At 36.7% G+C, this 25,644-nt stretch overlaps 1 protein-coding gene across 14 annotated transcripts in view; it reads right to left on the bottom strand.

The window, feature by feature from the left end:
- dock3 (dedicator of cytokinesis 3) overlaps positions 1-25,644 on the bottom strand; it is a 232,888-nt gene that overhangs the window by 20,791 nt on the left and 186,453 nt on the right. For 5 of the 14 annotated variants that reach the window (XR_014532300.1, XM_083534341.1, XM_083534349.1 and 2 more), the window contains 18 exons: positions 22,069-22,261; positions 21,790-21,917; positions 21,421-21,567; positions 19,934-20,032; positions 18,448-18,542; positions 17,703-17,778; positions 15,193-15,293; positions 11,369-11,427; positions 10,035-10,183; positions 9,766-9,851; positions 6,530-6,556; positions 5,720-5,815; positions 4,566-4,626; positions 3,571-3,664; positions 3,159-3,307; positions 746-832; positions 526-630; positions 165-306 (listed from right to left, as the gene is read on the bottom strand). Coding sequence is in view for 13 of the 14 variants with exons in the window: in XM_083534341.1 (XP_083390467.1) it covers positions 165-306; positions 526-630; positions 746-832; positions 3,159-3,307; positions 3,571-3,664; positions 4,566-4,626; positions 5,720-5,815; positions 6,530-6,556; positions 9,766-9,851; positions 10,035-10,183; positions 11,369-11,427; positions 15,193-15,293; positions 17,703-17,778; positions 18,448-18,542; positions 19,934-20,032; positions 21,421-21,567; positions 21,790-21,917; positions 22,069-22,261 (1,894 nt within the window). In the remaining variant the exon portion in view is untranslated. The remainder of the gene's footprint in view (positions 1-164; positions 307-525; positions 631-745; positions 833-3,158; positions 3,308-3,570; positions 3,665-4,565; positions 4,627-5,719; positions 5,816-6,529; positions 6,557-9,765; positions 9,852-10,034; positions 10,184-11,368; positions 11,428-15,192; positions 15,294-17,702; positions 17,779-18,447; positions 18,543-19,933; positions 20,033-21,420; positions 21,568-21,789; positions 21,918-22,068; positions 22,262-25,644) is intronic. The other 9 variants (XM_083534348.1, XM_083534352.1, XM_083534343.1 and 6 more) reach the window with 3 other exon arrangements.

Raw genomic sequence — 25,644 nt, 5'->3', positions numbered from 1 at the left:
CCTTGTGCTGCCCTCTGTTGGCGTCTTATAAAACTATTCTATAACCTTTTTGATACCACCTCGTATGTACATTATTTTGTGATCTAAAATGCTAGAATGGGAAACATAGAATAACTGACTCTGAATTTCAGAAATCCCATTTACTCTTCAATGCTGAAGGATACACTGGGCATCACACTGTAAAATGGCCTCATCTGGTTGGTTGGGATGTTGCATGGCAATTGCTTGCGGGAATTCTCCCAGCATCCTCTGCTGGAAGGCTTCGAGCCTCTCGTAGTCATGCCCTCGGCAAACAAACTCCTTATTCTAGGCCGAGTCAAAAAATCAATAAATAAAAAATCTTTAGTATATTTAACAACTTTCTACTGCCCCTTACTTTCTGCATTAAAATTGGATTAAAACTGAACTTTTTGACTATTTAACATAACTCCTGGCATCGGTGGCAAAATAACAGCGCTAGCTCTGGCTAATCGGTCATGGATATAAATATTAACAGAGTGAGAGAAAATGATTACACCAGCTTACCCTGAGGAAGAAGGGAAATTTTCGACCGTAAAAGCCCACCCTGAAGAACTCCGGCTCCAGTCTCTGCTGCTCCATAATATTGTCATAGTAGGCTGCTTCCATTTTCTATAAAAAGAAAGATACTCAAGATCTGAGAAATGAAAACGCAAAATTCGACATTGCACATAACTTTCTACAGCTTTCCTTATACTAATACAATTCGGGTTCACTTCGGACTCACCCGTATCCAGCTGAGGCTCTGGTAGTCGTATAAGGATTCATATTGTAAGGCTAGCTCTCGGCAAAAAGGAATCCCATACTCCCAGCACTGAGGACAGAGCACACACCAAAATGGTTTTTGGCTTATATGTATCATTTATAACCACAGGGCAAACTCAGTGCACTTATTCAGGATGTACTTTGAAGCTCTGCTTTGAACAGCCTACAAGCCTGAATTCATACTTTACTATGTGTCTACTCAAATACGTTTACTCAAACAGGTCCCAGATTCTCAGGCTGTACTTCTATCAGTGCAGTGACTCTACTGGGAAACCTGGTTTTGTAATATTGACTAATTATTGTATAACACAGAAGACTGCAATATTAAACATCTATAATGTAATCACTAGCAACAGGATATTGTAGGTTTTCTTTACAGAAACAATGATCAAAAATACACTAAATTTGACTTGAGTCCTGACCTCAACCCCACCTAACACTTTACTCAAGCCCTCCTTGCTAAAACTCACACAAGTATGCTTTTCTGGTTGAATCCCCACAAATCCTAACAGACATACTCTAAAATCTTTTGAAAAGCCTTCCCAGAACAGTGGACACATAAGACAACTGTAAAGTGGAATTTATTTTGGAATGGGTGGCACCTAGGAGAGCGGTGGTGAGGTGTCTATTAACTTCTGGCTATATAGTTGAATGAATAAGTGATAGCTCAGCGGTTACAATGTTAGATTGTGGACCAGGAGGTCATGAAGTCAAACTCCAGCACCATCAAGTTGGGATCTGTAAGCAAAACCCTTAGACCTCAACTGCAATTGAAATAATTCTAAGTCATATTTAATGTACCAAAGGGCACTTTCCAAATGCTGTAACTGTGTATAACAAATTTTTATGCACCATAATATCCTAGTAAGATATTTATTCTCCTGGTTAATATCCATTTACTTCCATCCTAAATACAGAAATGAGACTCAAGCTTTAAAAGCAAGTCTCTTAGTGAAGCTTCACAAAACATACCAAGATGTTACCAATACCCCAAGAGTACTCTTCTCTCTCTCTCTCTCTCTCTCTCTCTCTCTCTCTCTCTCTCTCTCTCTCTCTCTCTCACACACTTACACACAGCACATGTATAATCTTAATGCTCTACACCACAGTCCCAACACACCTCCCAGTCTTCCTCTCTCTGTACTTACTCCATAGACTCCCAAATATACACAAAGGCCCTTTTTTCATAGACTTCCAAAACCTGTAGTCATGACAACCGAGTCTATTGAAGTGCAAAGACGTGAAATAAGTCCTAAAAAAAAAGCAAGGAACGATAATACCCTTCACCACTAGGGTGTGCTATTTTCTCTTCGGCAATAAGTGACTCATTAAATGTTGACACAAATACGGATTGATATATCCTACATGCAAATGTCATTTAGGACCAAATCAGTTACTTGTACTTGTTTCGACTAAAAACAATTGATATTGTTTCTGCAAAAAAGTGTTAAAATCATTATGCTCAAATCTGATTGGTTAGAACAGGGTTACCAAACTTTATGCTGAGTGTAAACTTTATAATGAGTGCACTAAATTATGAGTGCAATGCCTCGATGTTTTAAGGGTTAAGACTATTCAGGTGAGAACCAGTATAATATAATATACTTTGATCAACATGACAAAAAAAACAAAAAATTGTAAGAAACAGACAATTGTACACAATCAGTTAAAGGAATGCGCAGAGGCATTCGCAATTAAAAGTAGTTTTGAAAATTTCACTTCTGATATGAGAAACGCTCCAAAGCAATCGAGAAAATTCTGAATCACTTGTCTAATGAACATTGCTATTAAAATTAAATCTAATGTGTATAAGCAGGTTTATTGTAAGCAGTTAACTGATGTTTACTATATACTGGCTATGTACAGTATAGTGAAATATTACAATAATAGATTTGATTTCACATTAATGGTTTTAAATTTGTTTTTATTTCTGTTTGTCATGACTAAAATCCAATTCGTTCTATTTTATTAAGCAGGCAAATCTAAGAAGAGGAGAACTCTGAGAGCGCTGAGGGGTTACTGGGGGGAGATGGGAAAGGAGGGATGGACTGTCGATCCAGATTTATATTCCGACTGGTTTATCAGTCATTTTAATTAGGAGTAAAAAGCACTTTTGGGTTGTTTATTATTGCGTGATAAGTCGGCATAGCTTATTCTCCATTCCCGCCTCGCTCATGAAATTCTGTTTAAGCATTTCCACTGGTGTAAAATATTCATTTTGTTCATACTTCTACCCTAAACCATATGATTAGAATTCATCAGAATCTATTTACATACAATGAGTTAGTTTCAGATGTATTGACAAGGTCAAATATTGCAAGAAATGTTTTGCGTATGCATAAATGTGTGTGTAGATGTGTGTATATGTCCCCTACCTTGCCTTTGTTGAAATAATGGATGACCTTGCGGCAGAGATCTTCTTTGCGATGCCACTCGCTCTGAGCCGGGTAGTGCAGAAACTCCCTCAGGGGTCGATCCTCCCACTGCAGCAGCTCCCAGTACAGGAGCAAAGTGAATGCGGCCTCTGTGAAGCAACGCAATCAGATTAATCATGATACAAAGACATTGTTTTTTTTCCGCTCTCTGAACAGAATGACCTCAACATTATCTTTGGAATAGAAAAATGTTAATAAAATGCGGTTTTTCAGATTAATGTGTGGCAGAACTGTCTATGATTGCATTTAAATATGTTGGCTCATTTATTCAAAAGTCAGGCCTGGAGTAAAACCAGATGAACATGATGAACAAATGTCTGATTGTGCCATTTTTTGAGTGTGTTTCTCTTACCTGTGTAGTTCTCAGCTTGCAGGTGCATGTCACACAGCTTGTGAATGTAGCGGATGTACATCTCCTCTTTGTTGATCTCAGACTTATAGAAGTTCTGCGAATAACACACAGTTGAGTAGATAAGAGTCCCAACCCCAAACATGACAATTCAAGATTCAGAAGTTTATTGAGGCATATACTGTACAGGAAACAGTCTTTCAAACCACATAAATAAATTCTTATTCCAAAAAAGCTCCTGTGCAAAAAGTGCAAACTCCATAAGGATATTGTTTGCCAAGTGTTGAAGAACTCAAGTTGCCTGCACAGAGCTTTGACCTCAACCTCATTAAACACCTTTAGGAAAAACTGGAAGTCTGACTGCACCCGAGTCCTTCTTACCAAATGCTTGTACTAGTATGCACTTACAGTGTGAGTGAATCCCCACAAAATCCCTACTAGACACGCTCTTACAACTACTGGAAAGCCTTCCCAGAGGAGTGGGGCTTATTTTAACTGATCAAATCTGGAATGGTTTTTATTAAAAAAAAATCACAAATTAATGTGATTAGGTGTCCACAAATTTATGGTCATATAGACTATATTATAAATAGTTTTGACACACAGGATTTTATTTATTACTTTTAGATTTTCACACGACATTCTTTACAAAGGACATTTTCACAAAGCAGCTTTACTGACATAAATAAAAATAATGTAATATTTCTGATAAATGTGAACATTGTATATAATATGATCATAAATGATAAATGTATAAATATGTCCCTTGAACCATTGGTGGCAGTAGTACGAAAAAACAAAATCCATCCTAATCTGGGTGACACTGAAAGTGGTACTTGTATGTAAACAGTCTCCCTCTCTCTTTACACAAGAATCGTTGTAAAGAAAGCCACCCAAGCTTTATGAACAAAAGACAAATGTTAAAATTTCCAGAAAAATAAAATGACATCACTTTTAGCTTCTATTAATGTTTTTTATTTGGCAAAATATCAACTCACTAGCAAGTTGACCGTGCAGCCGATCTTCTTGTTCTCCGTCTCATCTCCTTTCATGCAATCTCTGCCCACAGAAACCAGAAGTAGATGAACAAATCTACAACTTTTTTATGACATTCAGAACAGCATGCAACTCTGTATTAGTCTGTATAAGATATGATGACAACAACAAAGATTATATTCTTATATTTTGATAGCTAATATCTAATTAATTCTGCTAATCGTATTTTAACAATTTTATTTAGCAAATAAGATGTTAAAAAAGGATTCTGAAATGTCTGGGAAAATCACAACAGGATACAACCATTCTGGGGCGAGGCGACTGGATATTACATACAGAAATCACAAACTAGCTAATCACAAGAATTTAGCTAGCTAGTAAAAACAAAGGTTCTAATGGTTAGCTTTGCGGTGTACTAGACAAACTCAAACTAAAAACAATAAAAAAAAATACATAAGAAAAGATTAATTTAAACTGTAATTACACTTGACTGCAAATTAAATGTCTGTAAAGTAACTAAACTGAGCTGAGAAAAATTGTCATATGTATCATCTTTTAAACATGCTAAAAATAACAACAATTATTTTAGATCATGCTTTTTTAAGCACATAAAAACGACTTGTAAATTCATATTTTCAAAATGTAAGGCAAACACACACTAATATATTTTTATGTAGGCAAAAACTGTAAGGGCAGAGTTGCAGATGCATAGCAGATGCATAGAAGCTAGCTAATGTGCTAGCTAGCTAACAGTGACTGAGTGAACTAGCATATCTTATCATTTATATAAACAATATAAAGGCAAAGTAGAGAAAAAGCTCTAAGAAGCAAGGGAAATTCAAATATTATATTTTATATAAATATAAAAAATTATATATAAAATTATTTTTGATAAATGTAAAATAATATTAGATACAATTTTAATTTGTGATTAGTTTTCTGTCAAATGTCAACATTGAGTAAAAACTTGTGAATGCAGCGTTTATTGACACTTTTTCAATACCGGACAAGTAGAATTGCGCATACACATTATGACCTTGATTTCAAATCGCAGTTTTAACATTTTGAACCATTTCTAAATTATAATCACCTGCCAATGTTGTACTTATGGTATATACTGTAGTAACAAATATGGCATTTGCCCTATAAACCCCACCTGTAATCCAGTAGCCTTTCCATAAGGCGAGTAACCGAGGTGACGAAAGAGATGCCGGTCTCACGCCATGTCTCCTGCTCGATCTTTTCCAAAAGACTAGACATCAACAATAAAATGCAATGTCAGGTTTCTCAATGTCAACCAAAGGTGAAAAGCATGGTGCTGGTTTAAAAGAGGAGCTCAGTATGTTACATAAAATGGTTTGGATGATTATTTGATGGATTGGACTTGTTTTCTCATGGTGTCGACACAAAGGTTCTTTTCCAATGATCACGACATAATTTTTCCGCTTACTCGAAAGAACAACGCGTTTTAATTACTCTGGAGGCAGCAACTGCTTACCGCAATCACAGATGAGCAAATTGGTTTTTACTTTGATCACGGATGCATTCAAGCTGAAACAGCTCTGTGTCTGTCAGTGATGAGCAAAGTGAGGCACAACACACCGTGATCGACTGCCAGTCAATATTGTTAACTTAGAATTTAAGGACAAATATTGTTTCACACGTTTCAATCATGCGCCTAATATCTTCACATTTTAAAAACCCTGCTATTGAATACAGCACAAATCAGCATTTAATGTGGAGTCCATCTCTACAACTACAATCTCCACCTACAATTCCTACATTTATAAAAGCCATACCAAAGATCTCCAACAATCCTACAACAACAGTCTCATTAACAACGAGCAAAATTGCATTGTGATAAAATTACTGTGCTTTTTGATATTTTACGATTATGAGAAAACACACACATTTCATGGCTTATTACGGTTCCTGTATAAAACTAAAGTGGTTAGTGTGATCTTACCTGGGATAGGGCCCAAAAAGCTGAGTACTACAGTCCGGCAGCACAAAGCACACACAGTAAGGCTGTTAGTTGAATGAAATGCTACACAAAATATGTTAGAATGTAGCACCAGCATCCTACTTTACCAAAAAAAACGCTCAATTATAATATTAGCATTATTATTAGTATTATTTTTAACATTATATTGGAAAGTAGTCTGAATTGGGTTCCGTTCAATATTAATATTATACACATCTGTATTCAAAACTTTGATCCACAGAAACTACGCATTTTTTTAACCTAATGTACCCCAAAAAGTCTTCTTAGATGAGCAATATCTCTTCTATGAGGTGAAAATGGCCTTACAATTACACACACCCAAATCACCATTTTTGTATCTTCTATCAACCAATCAGTGCTGAGGTAGAAACACAGTTAGAGTCACCACTTTTTGATGCAGACTGTTTGTGTGTTTAAATGCATAAATATTGTACATCCAACAAAGTAAAGATACAGATTACAGGTTCCATTTCCACCGTCAAAAGACTGCATGCTCTTACACCAGTGCCCCCTTAGTGTCATCGGTGGTATATCCTTTTAAAAGTTACTTCTTTTATGTTTATAGAAGCCATAAACTCATAAAAATAACCAACAATAATACGACAAAAATGATATTTAAAGAAATCTACAAGAATGAAATAAGTAAATATGGCTCCTACAATCAGCATACACACAGTATACACATTTGTAAGTTGGTCATGAACCAGATCCTGCTACAGACATTAATGAAGACATCTGGTTCAATGTATGAACCATTAATGGTCTGAATTATATTTAGCTCTTAATTTGAAGTAATTGAGAACATAGTGTCATAAGGGAACGATAAGCATTATCGATAATCTTCAAGGTTTTATAATTTGATGTAACCACAATAATTTACAATGAAATGCATGTGAAATGTAAGAGGAACAAAAATTAAAGGGCTACATAACTACCGAAGGGCTACATAAGTACCGAAGTGCTACATAACTAATGAAGTGCTACATAACTACCGAAGTGCTACATTACTGAAATGCTACATAACTACTGAAGTGCTACATTATTGAAGGGCTACATAACTACCGAAGGGCTACATAGCTAGTGAAGGGCTACATAACCACTAAAGTGCTACATTACTGAAGGGCTACATAACTACTGAAGTGCAACATTACTGAAGTGCAACATTGCTGAAGGGCTACATAAGTACCAAAGGGCTACATAACTTCTAAAGGGCTACATAACGACCAAAGGGCTCAATAACTACTAAAGAGCTACATAACTACTGAAGGGCTACATAACTACTGAAGGGCTACATAACTACTGAAGGGGTACATAAGTACCGAAGTGCTACATAACTAATGAAATGCTACATAACCACTGAAGTGCTACATTACTGAAGGGCTACATAACTACCGAAGGGCTACATAGCTAGTGAAGGGCTACATAACCACTAAAGTGCTACATTACTGAAGGGCTACATAACTACTGAAGTGCAACATTACTGAAGTGCAACATTGCTGAAGGGCTACATAAGTACCAAAGGGCTACATAACTTCTAAAGGGCTACATAACGACCAAAGGGCTCAATAACTACTAAAGAGCTACATAACTACTGAAGGGCTACATAACTACTGAAGGGCTACATAACTACTGAAGGGGTACATAAGTACCGAAGTGCTACATAACTAATGAAATGCTACATAACCACTGAAGTGCTACATTACTGAAGGGCTACATAACTACCGAAGGGCTACATAGCTAGTGAAGGGCTACATAACCACTAAAGTGCTACATTACTGAAGGGCTACATAACTACTGAAGTGCAACATTACTGAAGTGCAACATTGCTGAAGGGCTACATAAGTACCAAAGGGCTACATAACTTCTAAAGGGCTACATAACGACCAAAGGGCTCAATAACTACTAAAGAGCTACATAACTACTGAAGGGCTACATAACTACTGAAGGGCTACATAACTACTGAAGGGGTACATAAGTACCGAAGTGCTACATAACTAATGAAATGCTACATAACCACTGAAGTGCTACATTACTGAAGGGCTACATAACTACCGAAGGGCTACATAGCTAGTGAAGGGCTACATAACCACTAAAGTGCTACATTACTGAAGGGCTACATAACTACTGAAGTGCAACATTACTGAAGTGCAACATTGCTGAAGGGCTACATAAGTACCAAAGGGCTACATAACTTCTAAAGGGCTACATAACGACCAAAGGGCTCAATAACTACTGAAGGGCTACATAACTACTGAAGGGCTACATAACTACTGAAGGGCTACATAACTACTGAAGGGCTACATAACTACTGAAGGGCTACATAGCTAGTGAAGGGCTACATAACCACTAAAGTGCTACATTACTGAAGGGCTACATAACTACTGAAGTGCAACATTACTGAAGTGCAACATTGCTGAAGGGCTACATAAGTACCAAAGGGCTACATAACTTCTAAAGGGCTACATAACGACCAAAGGGTTTAATAACTACTGAAGGGCTACATAACTACTGAAGGGCTACATAACTACATAAAAATTATGAATTGTGGAATGCTAAATGAGATTATAGTACGAAGTATGACGTTTTTTTTGTTTTTGTTTTAGTTTTTTTTATCCAAAGGATCGTATCAAATTGACAAAATATATTAATAAATACGATAATAAAAAAAGATTTTTAAAATATAATATAATTTTTAAAATGTTTTTCTTTTTATTCATTTATTGCGATAGAAGTGTCACAAAATGAATTTCAATGCATGTTGTACTGTGTATATGTACATGTATATGACAAATACAATTTTAATTTTAATTTTGTAAATAGCAAAATCAAAGCATTCTGAATTGAATTAGCACACATTATGACATTGATTGGACGATTTTAATTGCCGGAATTGTGCTTCAAGGTTTCGGTGCTTGATTTAAGACTTGGCACATCAGTAAAACAAATGTTTAGTTATTTTTTTAGTTTTAGGAACAAAAGTTTTTTAAACAAAATATGATTATTTTTTTTTGGCTTTTAATTTCGAGTCTTTTATATTTATTTATTTATATGTTTTTATGAAAATGATAAAACAGAAATGCGTGCGTTAATATAATGTATGACGTTGAAATTAATTTGCGTTAACGCATTATTAATGCGTTAATTTGGGCAGTACCAATTTATTTCTCCACATCTCTGTGTCATGTATGTGAACTCACAGCAACCCAAAAAGCTCTCTGTAGTTCTCGTCTCCTTTACCCTCAGACACCAGACTGTCCAGCTTGTCAATAAGCTCTGCCTCCACCTAAACACACACACACACACACACACACACACACACACACACACACACACACACACACAGGTGAGAGTTTAAGGTCTGTATGCTTAAATATTTTTATCCAGTTACAGAAGAAATCCATGTAGACAATCCACACATTCGATCCTTTCACCCCTTCACTTCACAAATCTGCTATAGAGGCCTCACCTGTTTGAAGTTGCCATTCTTGCGCTGTTCCCAGTCCATCATGTCGTGAAAGATGGGGATCATGATGTTCCTGACCTCACTTTGAGGCACCAGAGTCACGCCCAGGAATGGTCCAATCATTCCTGGGATAAAGTGGATTTTATTTTCACCTGGAATAAAAGCAAAAAATAAATAAATAGTCAATCATTTTAAATATTTAATTGCAAATAATCTCATGATTGTCATGAGTTAACTTGTGACTAACCGCAACTTAATCGCACATTTTTTATCTGTTCTAAATGGACCTTAAATAAATACTTTAATCAACACGGACAAATATGAATGCTTTTTGCAAATGCTTGTTTATTATTAGTGAAACCAAACTCAACATAGAGCATTAAGAAAAAATATTCTTGTAAATGTTTCACATAAATCATCAGGACACCAAACCTTTGCTATTTTGCCACACGGACGGTTTTAATTGCCGGATCATGGCGGATTTTGGGGTTTGATTTGCATCAGTAAAGCAAATGTTTAGTGATTAAAAAGTGATTTCTTTTGGTGGAGTTTATTGGTTTTTTTTATTATATCTGAGTAAAGAAAGGACGTCATGAATAAATGCGTGTGAAGGTTTTAATTTCACCTCTTTTATATTCATATTTTTAATGAAAACGGTCAAACAGAAATGCGCGCGTTAATAGATTGCGCATTAATCGAGCGTTAATTAAATTAGCAGTGGCGTCAAAATGAACTTGCGTTAGGAGACTCATCCTCCAACATTCCGACTCCTTTGAGATATCCAGTCATCTAGAGATAACAATATAACCCTCGTCGTCACTTGTCACCCACCTGTTCACTTGTCCAATATATCGCACTCAGATGCCATTGTAATGAGATTTCCAATTTTATTCACTTTTAGTAGATGGCCGTATTCAGACTAACAATTCAGTTATCTCATTTATATGATCAAGCAGTTGAGAGTTACTGCGTAATATATCAATGTTATCATGGTGAAAGGTAATATATGTACATGTGTCATTTTGCTTGTGTTCGGTCACATTAGCATTTTTTTTTCTTTTGTTCAAACTGCAATTAAATGCCCTTTTACTACAATAAAACAATGCTTTTTATCTGTTACCACCATTAAATTAGAAAAACACATTTCAAGCAGAGGAGACCGTAATACTGTATATAATACATGATTTATGAAGACCTGCCTTGAAATGTTCTTCCTTTCATCTATAGAGGTCAGTATTGCTTTTCCGAATAGAACCGTACACATGCGTATAGGGGCGAGAGAGTTAGGGAGAGATAGAAGGAGAACAGAATGAGGCAGGACATTAAAAGACACCCACCTAGATTTTGCCACATGCTGAAGAGCTCATAGGCCATCATGACTCTCATGTCACCATACCTAAGCAAGAAAAAGTAAAGAAAAATTTTTTGGAAAGATATGAATTTTTAACAATTAGATTTAATCTAGGGTTGCAGAAGCCAGTGCACTCGGTCCCAAGCCCGGATAAATGGGGCTTGGGGCAAATCGAACATGCGGATCACGAATACGGATGGTCCGCTGTGGCGACCCCTAATGGGTGAAGCCGAAAGAAAGAAAGATTGAAAGAGAATCGTCCATATAGAAACAAACCAGCTATGAAAAAAGAATAAAGGTAAGCACATACACAATAAAATGTATGTGTGTGTGTGTGTGTGTGTGTGTGTGTGTGTGTGTGTGTGTGTGTGTGTGTAAAAAATCATCATGTAAGAGCAACTTAGTGTAAGAAATCTTGTCTGTTTACATATACACGATCAGGCATAACTTTATGACCACTGATCTCCCATAACATTATGACCCCCTGCCTAATATTGTGTTGGTCCCCCTTTTGCTGCCAAAACAGTTCTGACCCGTTGATAATTAACAGTGTTAACTTCTTCAGCAGTTTGAGCTACAGGAGCTCGTCTGTTGGATGGGACCACACGAGCCAGCCTTCGATCCCCACGTGCCTCACTGAGCCTCGGTTCACCGCTATTTCTTTTTTTGGAGTACTTTTGATAGACACTGACCACTGCAGACCAGGAACAACTCACAAGAGCAGCACTTTTTGAGATGATCTGATCAGGCCCCTTGTCAAAATTTGCTGAAATTCTCACACTTGGCCATTTTTCCTGCTTCTAACACATTGAGAGCTTAAACTTCATCTTCTGCATATGCAGTAGAATTATGAGCATATAGGGTTGATCATGGGTTGAACACACACACACACACACACACACACACACACACACACACACACACACACACACACACACACACACACACACACACACACTCTCTTTCTCTCCTTCAATCTCCAGGAAAAAGCAATTAATCATGCACAGAAATGTACTTAAAAGGAAAGAAGTACTTTAATTTCAGACACACTGTTAAGCACTAAGCCATACAGACACACACTCATTAATCACTGATCTTCATGAAGGCATCGCAAACACACATTAAGTGATCTGTCCTCCCAAACCCGGGGTGCATGACATGTAATAATGCAAAATGAAATGCTTGTATTGTACCTGTAATGTACCAGTATGCCTGCTTAAAAAGTAAAAATGAAATGATCTTTGCTAAATTCATGCTGATGGAGATAAAATATCTGTACACAAACACAAACTTAAAGACCAGCCACAGCTCTTGTTCCGTTGAATTTGTTACACTGACCCCATGTATCAGTCCTTGCTCATCTTTGTACATGTTCTGTGACATCTTTTGTCACTCTTGCATGCAGAGCACGTGGTATAGCTTTCACCACTATTCCACAAATTCTTCCCTTTTTCTCAGTTGAAAATGTCTGTGCTTTATTTATAGTGATAGTTCTTTACTGAGTTGTTCAGAAAGGCAGCAAATACGCAATGACATCTTGCCGAGGTCTTAAAGCCGTGGGGTAGAACAACAAAATTTGAAAGAGCTACCAATCTCTCTAACTAGAAAAAATCTAACTGCTGTGATGCCAAAGGCTTTGAATGTACACATTGGGCGTTTGGTGGCTGCTTAAGTAGGACATGAGCTGGCAGTGCAGCAGATTTAGGCTGGGTGAATTCTGCAGCACCGTTAGGCTGATTTGATCCCAGTCTGAGCTTTCAGGCAGCTCAATCAGAACTGATTATTGATATGGATAATCTGTGAGTATAAGAGCGTAAACAAGTTGATCTCATGTCTTCAGATGTGATCGGTGTTTTCCTAGCACTTTTAAACATGTTTGATTTTTTTTTCCACTGCTAAGCATTTCCTAGGTTTGCTTTTTGAATTTTTCTTTGCATGTGCAACTGAGGACAAATGAAGACAAGATTGCATTGGGCTTCATTTATCCAATGCTAAGCCAAGCTAAAATTTACAGCTATAATTGCAAAAGTTTCTGTACCTTCCATGTTTATATTTATAAAAATGAGTCATTTCTAATATACCAAGCAAGTTCCTGGTTCAGCCTTTTGTGATGTCTTCAATAAAGGATGTCTTCAGATCTGAGGAAGACTACAAAGGAATTTTTGCTGCAATGAATATTTCCAAGAGCACAGTCTTCTCCATAATTCTCAAATGGTTTGCCCAACTGGGATCCTTACAAAAGCTGGTCGTCCAGTCAAACTGAGCAATTGGGGGAGAAGGGCCTTAGTAAGAGAGGTGACCAAGAACCTGATAGTCACACTGGAGATGGGATGAAGTTCCAGAAAGACAACCATCACTGCAGCACTCTACAAGTCTTTAGGGTAGACCGGCTAGATAGGAGCCTTTACTCAGTGATAAACCCATGAAACCCTGCTTGAAAAAAGCAACCAATTAACTCTCCGACTGTAAAGAACATTCTCTGGACTGATGAAACCCAGATTGAATGTTATGTCTGGAGGAAACCAGGCTCCATCCCAAACGTGAAGCATAATGGTGGCAGCATCATGCTGTACGGGTAATTTTCTGCAACAGGGACTGGGAGACTGGTCAGGAAGTACAAAGATATCCTCAATAAAAAACTGTTCCACAGCATTCAGGAGCCTCAGGTTCACATTTCAACATGACAACAACCCAAAGCACACAGCCAAAGAGTGGCACTCTGTCCTAGAGTGGCCCAGCCATAGCCCTGACTTGAAACCAATTAAACATCTCTGAAGAGAGATGAAAATGGTTAGCCACTGATGGTCCCCATCCAAACTAGCTTAGGAGGATTTTTGCAAAAAAAGAATAGCAAAAAATATCCCAATCCAAGTGTGTAAAGCTTGTTGCATCATACCCAAAAATATTCGAGGCTTTGATTGCTGGGAAAGTTTCTTTATCTAAGTACTGAGTAAAAGGGTCTGAATATTAATGTACATTAATATTTCAGTCTTTTTTTCTTTTTTAATAAATTTACAGACATTTCCAGAATTCTGTTTTCAGTTTCTCATTATGGGGTACTGATTGTGGATTAATAAAGGGGAAAAAAAGCATTTGAAAGAATATAGTATCAGGCTTCAACATAGGAAAATGTAAAAAAAAAGTGAAGGGTGAATACTTTCAGAATTTACCGTATTTATATAATTTTTTCTTATTTTTGGTAAATTGTCAACTGATAGCAAAAGTATGTTGGCTTTTATAACATTTTACAAGTGTTGCCAGAGCTACTTGACAAAAGCAGCATTCAAGGCAGTTTCCCTCGATGTTTTATTCACCATGGTCCCTACAATAGTTGCATATTATTGCACATTTCACTGTTTTCTGGATCTGGATTTTATAATACAAAAAAAAAAACCAACATACAAACAACAAGAAAATTACCTACTGGCAACTGTCCGAGGTTTAGTACAATAAACAGAGCACATTTAGTCCCATTTGACCATCCCTTTTTCCCTTCAGAGTTTGCCAGGAACATCATTTTTAGGTCAAAAGTTTTGTGGGAAAAGCAAATCCACACTGTATTAGGGTGTAAAAATAGAGGCTGATTATTTAGAAGACAAAAGGGAATGGTGCAAAGTGTATCCATGATGTACACTAAGCAATTATACAGTCATGCTACAGATTTTTCGTGTACCTTTTTCACGATCATAACCTTCTGGGCTAGTTCCAGGTGTTTTTTTTGCAGTTTCTGACATACAGATTTTTTTCCTTCTATTTGACGAGACCTGGAATCCAGCAACCAGAAAGCATACATGAAGCTTTAAGTCTTACTTGTCTAGTATCTTCTTCCTCTTAGATGGGCTTAAGGTCTCTAGCTGCAGGCTGGGCTGGTTGATGTACAATACTGCCAGACTGAAGTATGAGTTCCAAACCTAAAATGAAGAAAGATCTGTATCATCAATATGCATGATAGACCTAATGCCAACCAATCTGTAAGACAATAGAAAAGGAAGTCAGAATTGCTAGTGAGGATAAATATGTCAAAATATCTGTCCACTTTAAAAAATATTGTGCAATTTAAGTTGTAAAGCTTCTCTTTACTTTAAGTAATATTAGTTAAGTAGTAGAAAAGCTACAAATGCTAATTTGTGTTTAAACTTGGCTTATGCAGCTTTGGGGTAAGAGGAGATGTGTGTGTATCTGGCCAAGCTTCTGTATAAATACACAAAATCTGTCAATAACATAAACTTACTATGAAACTAAGTCAAGTAAAAAAACCTATCAAATGTGATATAAATGAGAATTTTATTGATTTTTTTAGAGGAATCTGGACATTGCTAGAACACTTTCATTCAATGCAGTAGATATTATGGAGAAATTTTTTTTCTTTTGCCTCACCCTTATTCATTTATCAAATTAAAATAAATAAAAAGGTTTGCAACCAATACTAAGGCTTATGTATTGATTTTATTGCTTCAACTGTGAGCACTGACTCTGATTAAAATGTCAGTCTGAACTCAAACTTAAATTCGTCCATATAAAATTGTCATATAATGAAGGATCAGACAGATGCAATTGCAATTCTGGGAGATTTTCCTGAAAGGCTCCTAAACAAATGCAAAACCACTGAGGCAGATTCGATATTAAGGTGGACTAAGAGTAATACAAACAGAGCCGTTTTATTGCAGTGTTTCTATGAATGAATGCCCTTTAAATAGTCTGCAAGTGAGGTGTGTGTGTGTGTGTGTGTGTGTGTGTGTGTAATTAAGAACAGATGTGTCTCATTAGAAGCTGAATCAGTGTGAGTGTGTTTGTGTGTTTGTGTGTGTGTGTGTGTGTGTGTGTGTGTTTTGGGAGTTGCAGTCTGTGGCAGCCATGTCTGTAGGCCATGTGGGTTGCCAGATAATAAAGTTCTCTGTGGACATGACATAAAATAATAGATGACAGTCCATGTAATAACTAATAAGATAAAGATCCTAACTTGTAGGTTCTGGCCTCTGAATAGGCAAAAACACGAACAACCACAACAAAAACATCCCCTCAGAAATTCATACTGGGAACTCAGGATTTGCCCTTCAATACTGAGATGTCAAATCAACACGGCTGCTTCCAGAAAGAACAAAGTAGTAGTAGAAGAATAAAGTAGCACCTTACCTTTAAATAAAAAATTTCATTTTATATATATATATATATATATATATATATATATATATATATATATATATATATATATATATATATATATATATAATTTTCATTTAGATCAATCAACATATATACATTTCAGCTTGCTAAATCTGCATGACGAACTACACAGTTCACTTGTCAAAGAGAGTGAGTTTTATTTGTCACATACTGTATACATTACAGCATCGAAATTTATATATTGCATATGACAGCTTGTTAGAAGGCACAGGATGTGCCATGATACATTTCCCCCCTGGAACAGAAAGGGTTAAGGGCCTTGTTCAAGTGGCTTTAACCTTCCGATCAGTAACCCAGAACCTTAACCACTGAACCATAGTAAGTCTAGATGCATCATTCCACACAGTTAATTTGTCAACTTATTGTTAACAAAAAACATAGATGTTCATGCTGCCCCTTTTCACATGTTTACCTTTATTTTAAATGAGAAATGTACATTGTAAATATCATTGAGTACCTGTATTTTTATGTAGCTAAATATGACTAAAATGACTGAGCTTATAAAGCTAGCTGCACAAGATATATGGCTAATTTTTGAAAAACTATTAACATAATTATAATAGTAACTGGGTTTCGGTACCTCAGTCCTGATTTGCATTGTAAAAGTGATTTAATGAACACTATCAAACCTGTCGAACACAGTAGCAGGAACATCACTGAGATTAGCAAAGACAGCTAGTCTGTTAGTTGCTGCTTTTATATTAGCTGTTTTAATCACTTCTGTTAGCTTTCAAGCCTGAGACTGAAAGTATTGGATAAAAGGTGATTATGAATTTTGTGGTGTGGTCACTATTCAAAAACCAAACACCATTTCATATAATAAGAACCAAAATTGCCAGAAATTTCCATTTCTAAACCTGAGTTTGAACTGACTTTCAGACTATAACAACAGACCGTATTTCTACATTTCACAGCCCTCTCTGGATGTTCAGTTTTTTTCTCTGTTAAACAATCTTGCTAAATTATTCAGTTCATTTAGCCTGTGCTGTGTGTAACTCTCTCGGCCTCATGGAGCCATCTGTCAAATGCAGGGTGGACAGTCTGCCACTACTGCTGAGTGTGTTTGTATGTGTAGAGGGTAATCCCTGGCCTGCTGTGTCCTGCTCAAGTTCACCTTACTAATCAAAGTCACACACCTTAAAGTCAAAGTCAGCATCCGTGAAGTTCTTGTGCAGAGCAGGAGAAAGATACTGCACTGTGGTCACTATGATGCTGCAAACGACAGGTAGAAGAAAAAGGAACAATTAAAGGAGAAGTTGGGCGAGTCCCATGCTGTGGCTGATGGCTTGCAACAAGTAAAACAGGAAAAAAAAACATTCCCTCCTGTGATTTGGCTTCAAGGGAAAGGTGCAGAGTTTCGGAGCAGGTTTGAAGAACTAGGCTGGAAAATAAATAAATGGAAGCCTAATTTGACAAAAAAGAAAAAAACCCTAGTAAAATCTTTTGCATGGTAATACTGAGAAGTGTTTAAATTGTAACTAATATATTTGTAATTGTAAAAAAAAAAAAAAATAAATAAAATAAAAACACGGGTGGGAAAAGATCGTAGCGTCTACCTTACATGTAGTACAGCATATGAATTTTAGATACCATATATTCCTAGCTTAGTTCTGAAAAAAAAAAAAGAAAGTTGAATAAACCTTTACTTCTGATAAACGAAGACGATAGATGAAGCTCTGGCTTCTGCTCAGAAAGAAATACCATTTTTTTCCCCACCTACCCTGTTTAATGTGATGATGCCAGTTCTCTGAGGACCAGGCAAGTTCGGAATGCATCGCATGCCATTAGCCAGCGCAAGATGAGAAAATCAGGGAATGCAGGGTAAAAGACAGGATGGAAAATGAGAGAGAGTGAAAATAAAGAGGGAGGGTTGCATCTCACTTGCTGGTCAGGAGCCGCATCACGTTCCAGTCTCTGGGGAAAATGCTGAGCTTCATCAAGTTGCGGAAAACACAGAAAATCTTCAGCAGGAACTCCTGCAAAGATGAATAGGGAAAGAGAAAGAGAGTGCAAACAGAAGGGAATACATTACAATAAGCCTAATGAGCTTGAACTAATGATTTGCATCATATTCTTTTTTTTTCAGTTTGAGTGGGACTATGGCACTTTAAAACCGTAATTTTTGTTCATTTTTCTTAGCACTTACACAAGAGTAAGTGGAAATTTATTAAGTAGTAAAAAGGTATAAAAATATTAAATATTATAGAACAGATTTAATTGATAATTAGGCAGATAGACACATTTTTCCATCTACAGTTCTGTTTGTTAGCAAACAAACATGGAATTCATTGGCAAAAAGTGTAAAAAAAAAAAAAAAACGGCTTCCTCAAAGGTTTTCTGAATAGTTTGTAATCCTTACTTTCCATTACGGATGGTAGTGGATGGAGTCGCCTCTGTACATCGCCATAAAAGTTGACAATGTGATGCATCGATTTTAAAAAGTGTGCATCGGATACAAGTTGGCATTATTGCAATGCATCATTTGTAACATATTTGCATCAGTAAAAAAACTATTTATTGAGATATAATTATTAGTAGATGCGCTGATTATTTAGAAAGTGACCAAATATTTGTGACCAACATTTGATGTGAAGTTTGATTTCTAAACTGTTTCCCAAGCACGTATTCTCAGCACCACTGCTGCTACGTGAATATTTGACGTATCACAATGATACGGTGTGTCCTGATTTATGTAGAATATAGATTAACATGGCAGAGGTAGAGCTGTACTTCCTGAAGACAGAACAGGAAAATATTTTTTTCTCTTTTTGCACTGCAAAGGCCTGTTTGTGAAAGGGCCATGCATTAGATGTCAAAATACACTTAAGCAAATGTATGATTTGTTGTCTTTCTAAACCAAAGAAAAAACAGCGAACTATCTGTACCATATTAAACTGCATTGCATCATATTTTGTCACCTTGAATCACCGTGTTCAATCATATTGGAATCGGATCGCACTGCATCAGTATAAGGCTGAATCGTATCGCATCACATTGGTAGTTGCTTCATATGTATCTCTAATGTAATGTATCGTATCAATCGCTATGCATCAAGATGTGAATTTCATCAACCTCAGTTATGAAGATGCACATTCCTACTTTCCAAAGACTACTTTCTATTTTTCCAACATCTAAACCCTCTGTAGATGAGGTAGAATGACACATTAACATCCAAGCTACAGTCAGTTCTGATAAACCTACATACAGCCATAAAGTGTAGATACATTACTGTACAATATAAACTGTCATCTCAATGTTTGGTTAGTGTATGTACTGAAAGTAATTAATCAGTTTCATATCCCAATTGATTTCATGCTCATTATATTCTCGGGAAAACCTGCTCTTTTTTTTTTTTTCTTCAACTGACCTTTAACTCTTCTTTGCTCTGGAAGTTGTCCAGGAGGTGCTGAAAGTGGATGTCTGTCATCTGCCTCAGGAGGGACAACAGGCACGACACGTATTCACCCTGCCGATCGAAAAAAAAAAAAATCCTATTAAAGCAGTCATGAGCCAATCACCTTTTTACAATGGCTTTTAAAATGACCAGTCAAAACACCGAAATTGTGAGAAGATAAGCAGCTCATGGGAGAGCTCGGTAGAGGAGAATGTACAGTAGATGCTAAATGTTTAGACAATGGAACCAAAAACAATAAGTGAGGATAAAATATACTGTTTGTTTTAGTAATCTAGTATTTTGCATAATTTATTTACACTTATATTTACACTTTTAATATACTTACCATATTTTCCGGACTATAAGCGGCTACTTTTTTCCCACGTTTTAGAACCCCGCGGCTTAAACAACGAAGCGGCTAATTTATGAATTTTTCCTGGGTTTTTCCCGGTTTCACAAACTTCAAGCCAAAAAACTGAACCCCATAACATGAACCAATGAAATTTCCGAACGGAAACGAAAAAACTCACCTCACCTGTGTTCTGAGCTTCACGGCATCGTGAGAAAAAAAAGTTTTTTTTAAACGCACGACGATGCCAAAAGATAAACTCCCGAGAGAAATAGTTGTGAAAGGAAGGAGGAAGACAGTGAACAATGACTTTCTTGGTCGGCTACTGTTTAGATACAAGCCGTTGTAACGCGTTGAGTCTGGGTGAAGGGAGAGCTCGCTAACTCCAGTTGCAACAGAAATCATATAAGCACAGACAGGTTTCCAAAACTCGTGCTTTTTAATTTTTCTTGGCAACAGCGTAACAGGTTAGTCAAAGAAACTTAGAAATGAGCATCAGAAAATAATAAGGACATATTCCTCAGTCTTGAACACACGCAGTAATACTGGAAAAATGCAGTGGCAAGCTATTCCCAAAATACCGCTATGCTCCTAAAGGAAGCGCAACATATTTCACCTGTTACACCGTGTGTAACGTGTTTTTTGTTAAAGCCTGTGTAAAGTTCATTAGTGTAGACAGATTAGTGTAGTGGGCTTATACACAGGTGCGGCTTATTTATGTTAAAAATAAAAATATTTGTAAAATTCAGTGGGTGCAGCTTATATATGGGTGCGCTTTATAGTCCGGAAATTACGGTACACTTTTTATATTTACACTTTTTCCAACATTTTTAAACAATCGGTTTGTTTGACCAAATCTAGTTTTTTATTAACAGAACAAAAGCTGGCAATGCTGACAGAATTTCAGTTTTCAAAATGTAAATAATAATAATAATAAACATGATAGTAAAATGAAAGGAAATGAAACACAGAAAAAGGATGAGAAGGCAAGCTGAGTAAGAGATAAGACATAGTTTCGGCTACGTACAGTGATGGTTGTGAGAAGATTGTGGCAGGAAAATTAAAGGAACGATGATTAGAAGTAGAAAAATCAGATTTGTTAGTTACTAACAGTGATCTCGGCCGTGCACTGTGGGCAGCGCTGGCCTCTTACCGCCTCCTGAGCTTGCGACTTGCTCATGATGGTGAGCAGGGTCTGCAACAGAACATCCAACAAGCTCTCCACCACCATCTCCACCTCTTCCTGCACTGAAGTCTCCTACAGAGACAAAGCAACACAAAAACATGGACAGATAGTACAAGAAAGGAGCATCTGTACAACAGCTGGTTGTGTTACCTAGTAAGTTTAAAAAAGATCTTGTGAAAAATCTAATTATATTAATAAAGGATCATTAATTTTCTAACAGTCATACTATATCTTCAACTTAATGCAATATCTGTGTGATTACATTTTAAATAAAAATGCTTCTGTGCATATTACCAGCGAACTGGCCTTGATGATGGAGAAGATACTGCTCAAGATCCCTGAGCAGATAAGTAGTTCTTTTTGCTGCCGAAGATGAAGATGGATGTGGTGCAAGACCACAGGTAAGAGAATCCTCCTTGACTCTGCAGTAGGACCGCGAGAAAAAAAAATTAATTCGCCATTTGTACCAAGTAAGCATTTTAATCCACCAACAAGCAAAGGGTATTTTTAAAATGTATGATCAAAGGATATGCACAATTGAACAAATGATCTTAAACATCACCGAAGTCCTACCTGGAAAAGAGAACAACCTGCTATCAACTGTCCGAGCGATGGACTGTAGCTTTACCACGTCCATCGACTGGCCTATGTGCACTGTACTGGGCATGCTCCCCAATGTTCCCCTCACAAACTCAGCCACCTCCTGCACTGTGAACATCTGCAGCAACTCGTCAAAGATGGCTGGGAAGGAATTAAGCAAGGCTGCCTGCAAAGCAAGTGACAAAAAAAAACTTTGTGTTTTGGTTTGGACCCTCTTGAGCACATTGCTCTTCTCTGGATTACTCAATTAGTAAAAGTATAGTCAGACTGAAGGCTGGAGGTAAAACAATCTGCGAAACAAAAACTTTTTTGGAGTATTGGGTTTACAGTACAGAAACGGATTATTTGATAGGTTTTGGTTGTCATGTTGTCAAATATACAAAAAATCTGTAGAAAAAGTAGACCATATCAAAAAGCAGCACACAGACCTCTGAAATGATCCATTAGATCATAGTGGCAAGGAGAAGAAAACATACAGGTGGTGAATGAACCACACCAGATATAAGATGATTTGTGAGGTTTTTAAAAAGATAAAGCAAAGAAACAGGAACAAATACGAACATCAACACCAAACCAAAGAAATTCTAAAAGGTGCAGGGCTAAAGATGTTGTTGGCGCTGGTCAATCAGTGTGATTTGTTGTCTGGTTTGTGACGGGGTTGAGGTAAAAGTTCAGGAGATGCTGAAAGGTTGGTGGCTGCTTGGCTGTTGGGTGAGGATTTAAGTACAGTAGGTAGTGATTTTCTATTATTTTTTTCCCACATCAACTGAAAATTGAACTCAAGAAAACACATTCACAATCAATTCAGTCAGACAGGTTTCAAGGGCAAGAAAGATGTCAGTGTTGGTAATTCAGTTGGTTGTTGGGATTTTTGTCAGGTTGGTGAGGGAGGTGAGGAGGATGATTCAGAGGATAGGATGCTGGATGGTGGCATCAAGATTTAAGACAGTGTGTTTTGCTTAACTGGGCCAAAACATTGAGGCACAAAGTACTTACTGATAATAGAGCTGGCTTTGGAATGCAACAGCTCAAGAGTTGCAAACAGCTGGACTGATTTCGGATGGTTTGTCCATGAGGAAGCTGGGGGCCCTGAATTGTTCAACAAGGGGTTAAAGGAGCCAAAGGAGGAATAGAGGGTCACAGTCAAAGGGCCAAACAAAAAAGTTGTGTAAAGATTAGTAGTTAGTGAAGGAAGGTTCTACTTTCATAAAAAAGCCATATGCTAATAAAAATTATTATTCGTTCAAGTGGAAATGGAATCTTGTGATCAGAAAATTGTTATAGTTACCCAGATGACAATGAAAAAACTCTATGATATATATGTTGATATATTGATAGATATGATATGATTGATAAGATATGACCAAGAAACCCATAAGATAAATTTAAATGTGAAATTATTTCTTAATTGTGTGCTAAAAGTCTGGTCTTGTTGTAGAAAATTTGACTATTCATTGTTATACAGTACCTTATTGTACCAATATACAGCACAGTAGACTAGAATGAAACCAAGCCACTAGTTAAATTCAAGGATCTTATACCAAAACCCTGTTAAATATCCAATTTTTATGTTTATGACATGAGAACTTGTGTTTATAGTACAGTATGATATGCCACTTGATTGAAAATAAGTCTATTTTCATTCATTGATTATATAAATGAATGTTTTCTGGATTCTAAAATTGACATTTAGCCAACTAGAGCGAAAATGAGTTCCCTCGTGTTCTCTTCATCTGTGACAAATGTTTTGCTGTGACCTGTTTCTCACTCTGTTGTGTATATTTAATTCATTTAATGACTGAACTTTTTTTTTAACCTTTGGCTCTCTTCTTTGGCTCATAAGTAGTGTATCTGACTAACACTGCTAACCCAAGTTTGAGTTTTACCATGAACAAAAGTTAGAAAACTTGAAGATTCTGTAAGCTGATGTTTTAAAATGTTACAAACCACTGTGTTGAAATGTCACAAATTTGGATTGATAATTGAAATTATTTAGATGCTTTTACTATTCTGACATGCTGCACTCACACATTTCACTAATTAATATAAGCCAAAGTTTCAGGTCTATTTGCCTCCACCAAAGAAACAAAGTAGTGTGTCTCAAATGACATATTTATAGAAGGTTCTAGAATTTTACTGAATACGATCACTAACCAATTATCACAATCATTTCCTTTTTTTTTTTTTTTTTTTTTTAAACCTTTCCTATTTCCTTCAAACATACCAAAAGGCATGTTTTGTGTTGCAGTCTCCTGGAGTCTCTTAAAATCCCATCAGTTTGTTAACATTGCTGTGAATTCTGATATGTTCAAAAATTGGAGACATGGATGTACCGACTCTGACGTGACATCTACTGAATGTAGCTTTTGGATCTTGTGAACATGCACAATTTAGACATACAAGCATGTGTTCAAAGCCACTCCTGTTGCCACTGCTTTTAAAATAAAATACATAACGTGCCTCAATATCACACTAACCCAGCATGAATTACCGTATTTTCTAGACTATAAGCCGCTACTTTTTTCTCACGCGTTGAAACCCGCGGCTTAAACAACGAAGCGGCTAATTTATAAATTTTTCCTGGGTTTTTCCCGGTTTCACAAACTTCAAGCCAAAAAACTGAACCCCATAACATTAGACCAATGAAATTTCCGAACGGGTTCAGGTGAACCAATGAAACTCTTTATATTAAATCAGATGCGCTCCCACTGAATCGGGCCGCACCACATCATAAATATGGATGATGTTCCTCTGACGTTTGACCTGCCGCTCACTCGGACTGTTTACAGAAAATACGAATCATCCGTCACGCTGAAAACAACCGAGCATGAAAACGCACTACACCTGTGTTCTGAGCTGCAGGCATCGGGAGAAAAGCTTCACCAATGGTGTTTTTTAAACGCACGACGACGCCAAAAGAAAAACTCCCGAGAGAAATAGTTGTGAAATGAAGGAGGAAGACAGTGAACAATGACTTTCTTGGTAGGCTACTGTTTAGATACAAGCCGTGTTACAGACACTGTCTTTCATTAAATCCTGTGTAAAGTTTATTAGTTTCAGTGTAGATACCTGCGGCTTATAGACAGGTGCTGCTTATTTATGTTCAAAATAAAAAAAATTGTCAAATTCAGTGGGTGCGGCTTATATTTAAATGCGCTTAATAGTCAGGAAATTACTGTATTTTCCTTTAGCAACAAAACACAACTCACTAGAATGTTAAGCCAGTGCAAGACGAATTTCTTTGTTTTTAGTCACTTTAAATATGCATCCATATACGAGTATTATTAAGAAAATACATTGACGAAAGGTTTCAAACATACCAAAATAGACACATCTATATAAATATAAATCTCTACATATCTGTCATATACAAAAGCATGGTAGTTTAGTGCATGGTAAAAAAAAAAAGCATTGTAGACTTAGGCATGGTATTCACATTATAAGCATCAAAAGTACAGCTTTTTATTTAAGGTTTCCAACATTAGAAAGTCTACAGTTCAGAGGGCTTTTTTGTTTTTTTTTACTAACTTGATACTTGATACTTAAAGG

This window comes from Silurus aristotelis (assembly GCF_946808225.1).
Source record: "Silurus aristotelis genome assembly, chromosome: 28".
Taxonomy (NCBI): Eukaryota; Metazoa; Chordata; class Actinopteri; order Siluriformes; family Siluridae; genus Silurus; species Silurus aristotelis.
Note: the sequence above shows the minus strand (reverse complement) of the source record. Positions and strands in the feature narration are given on the sequence as shown.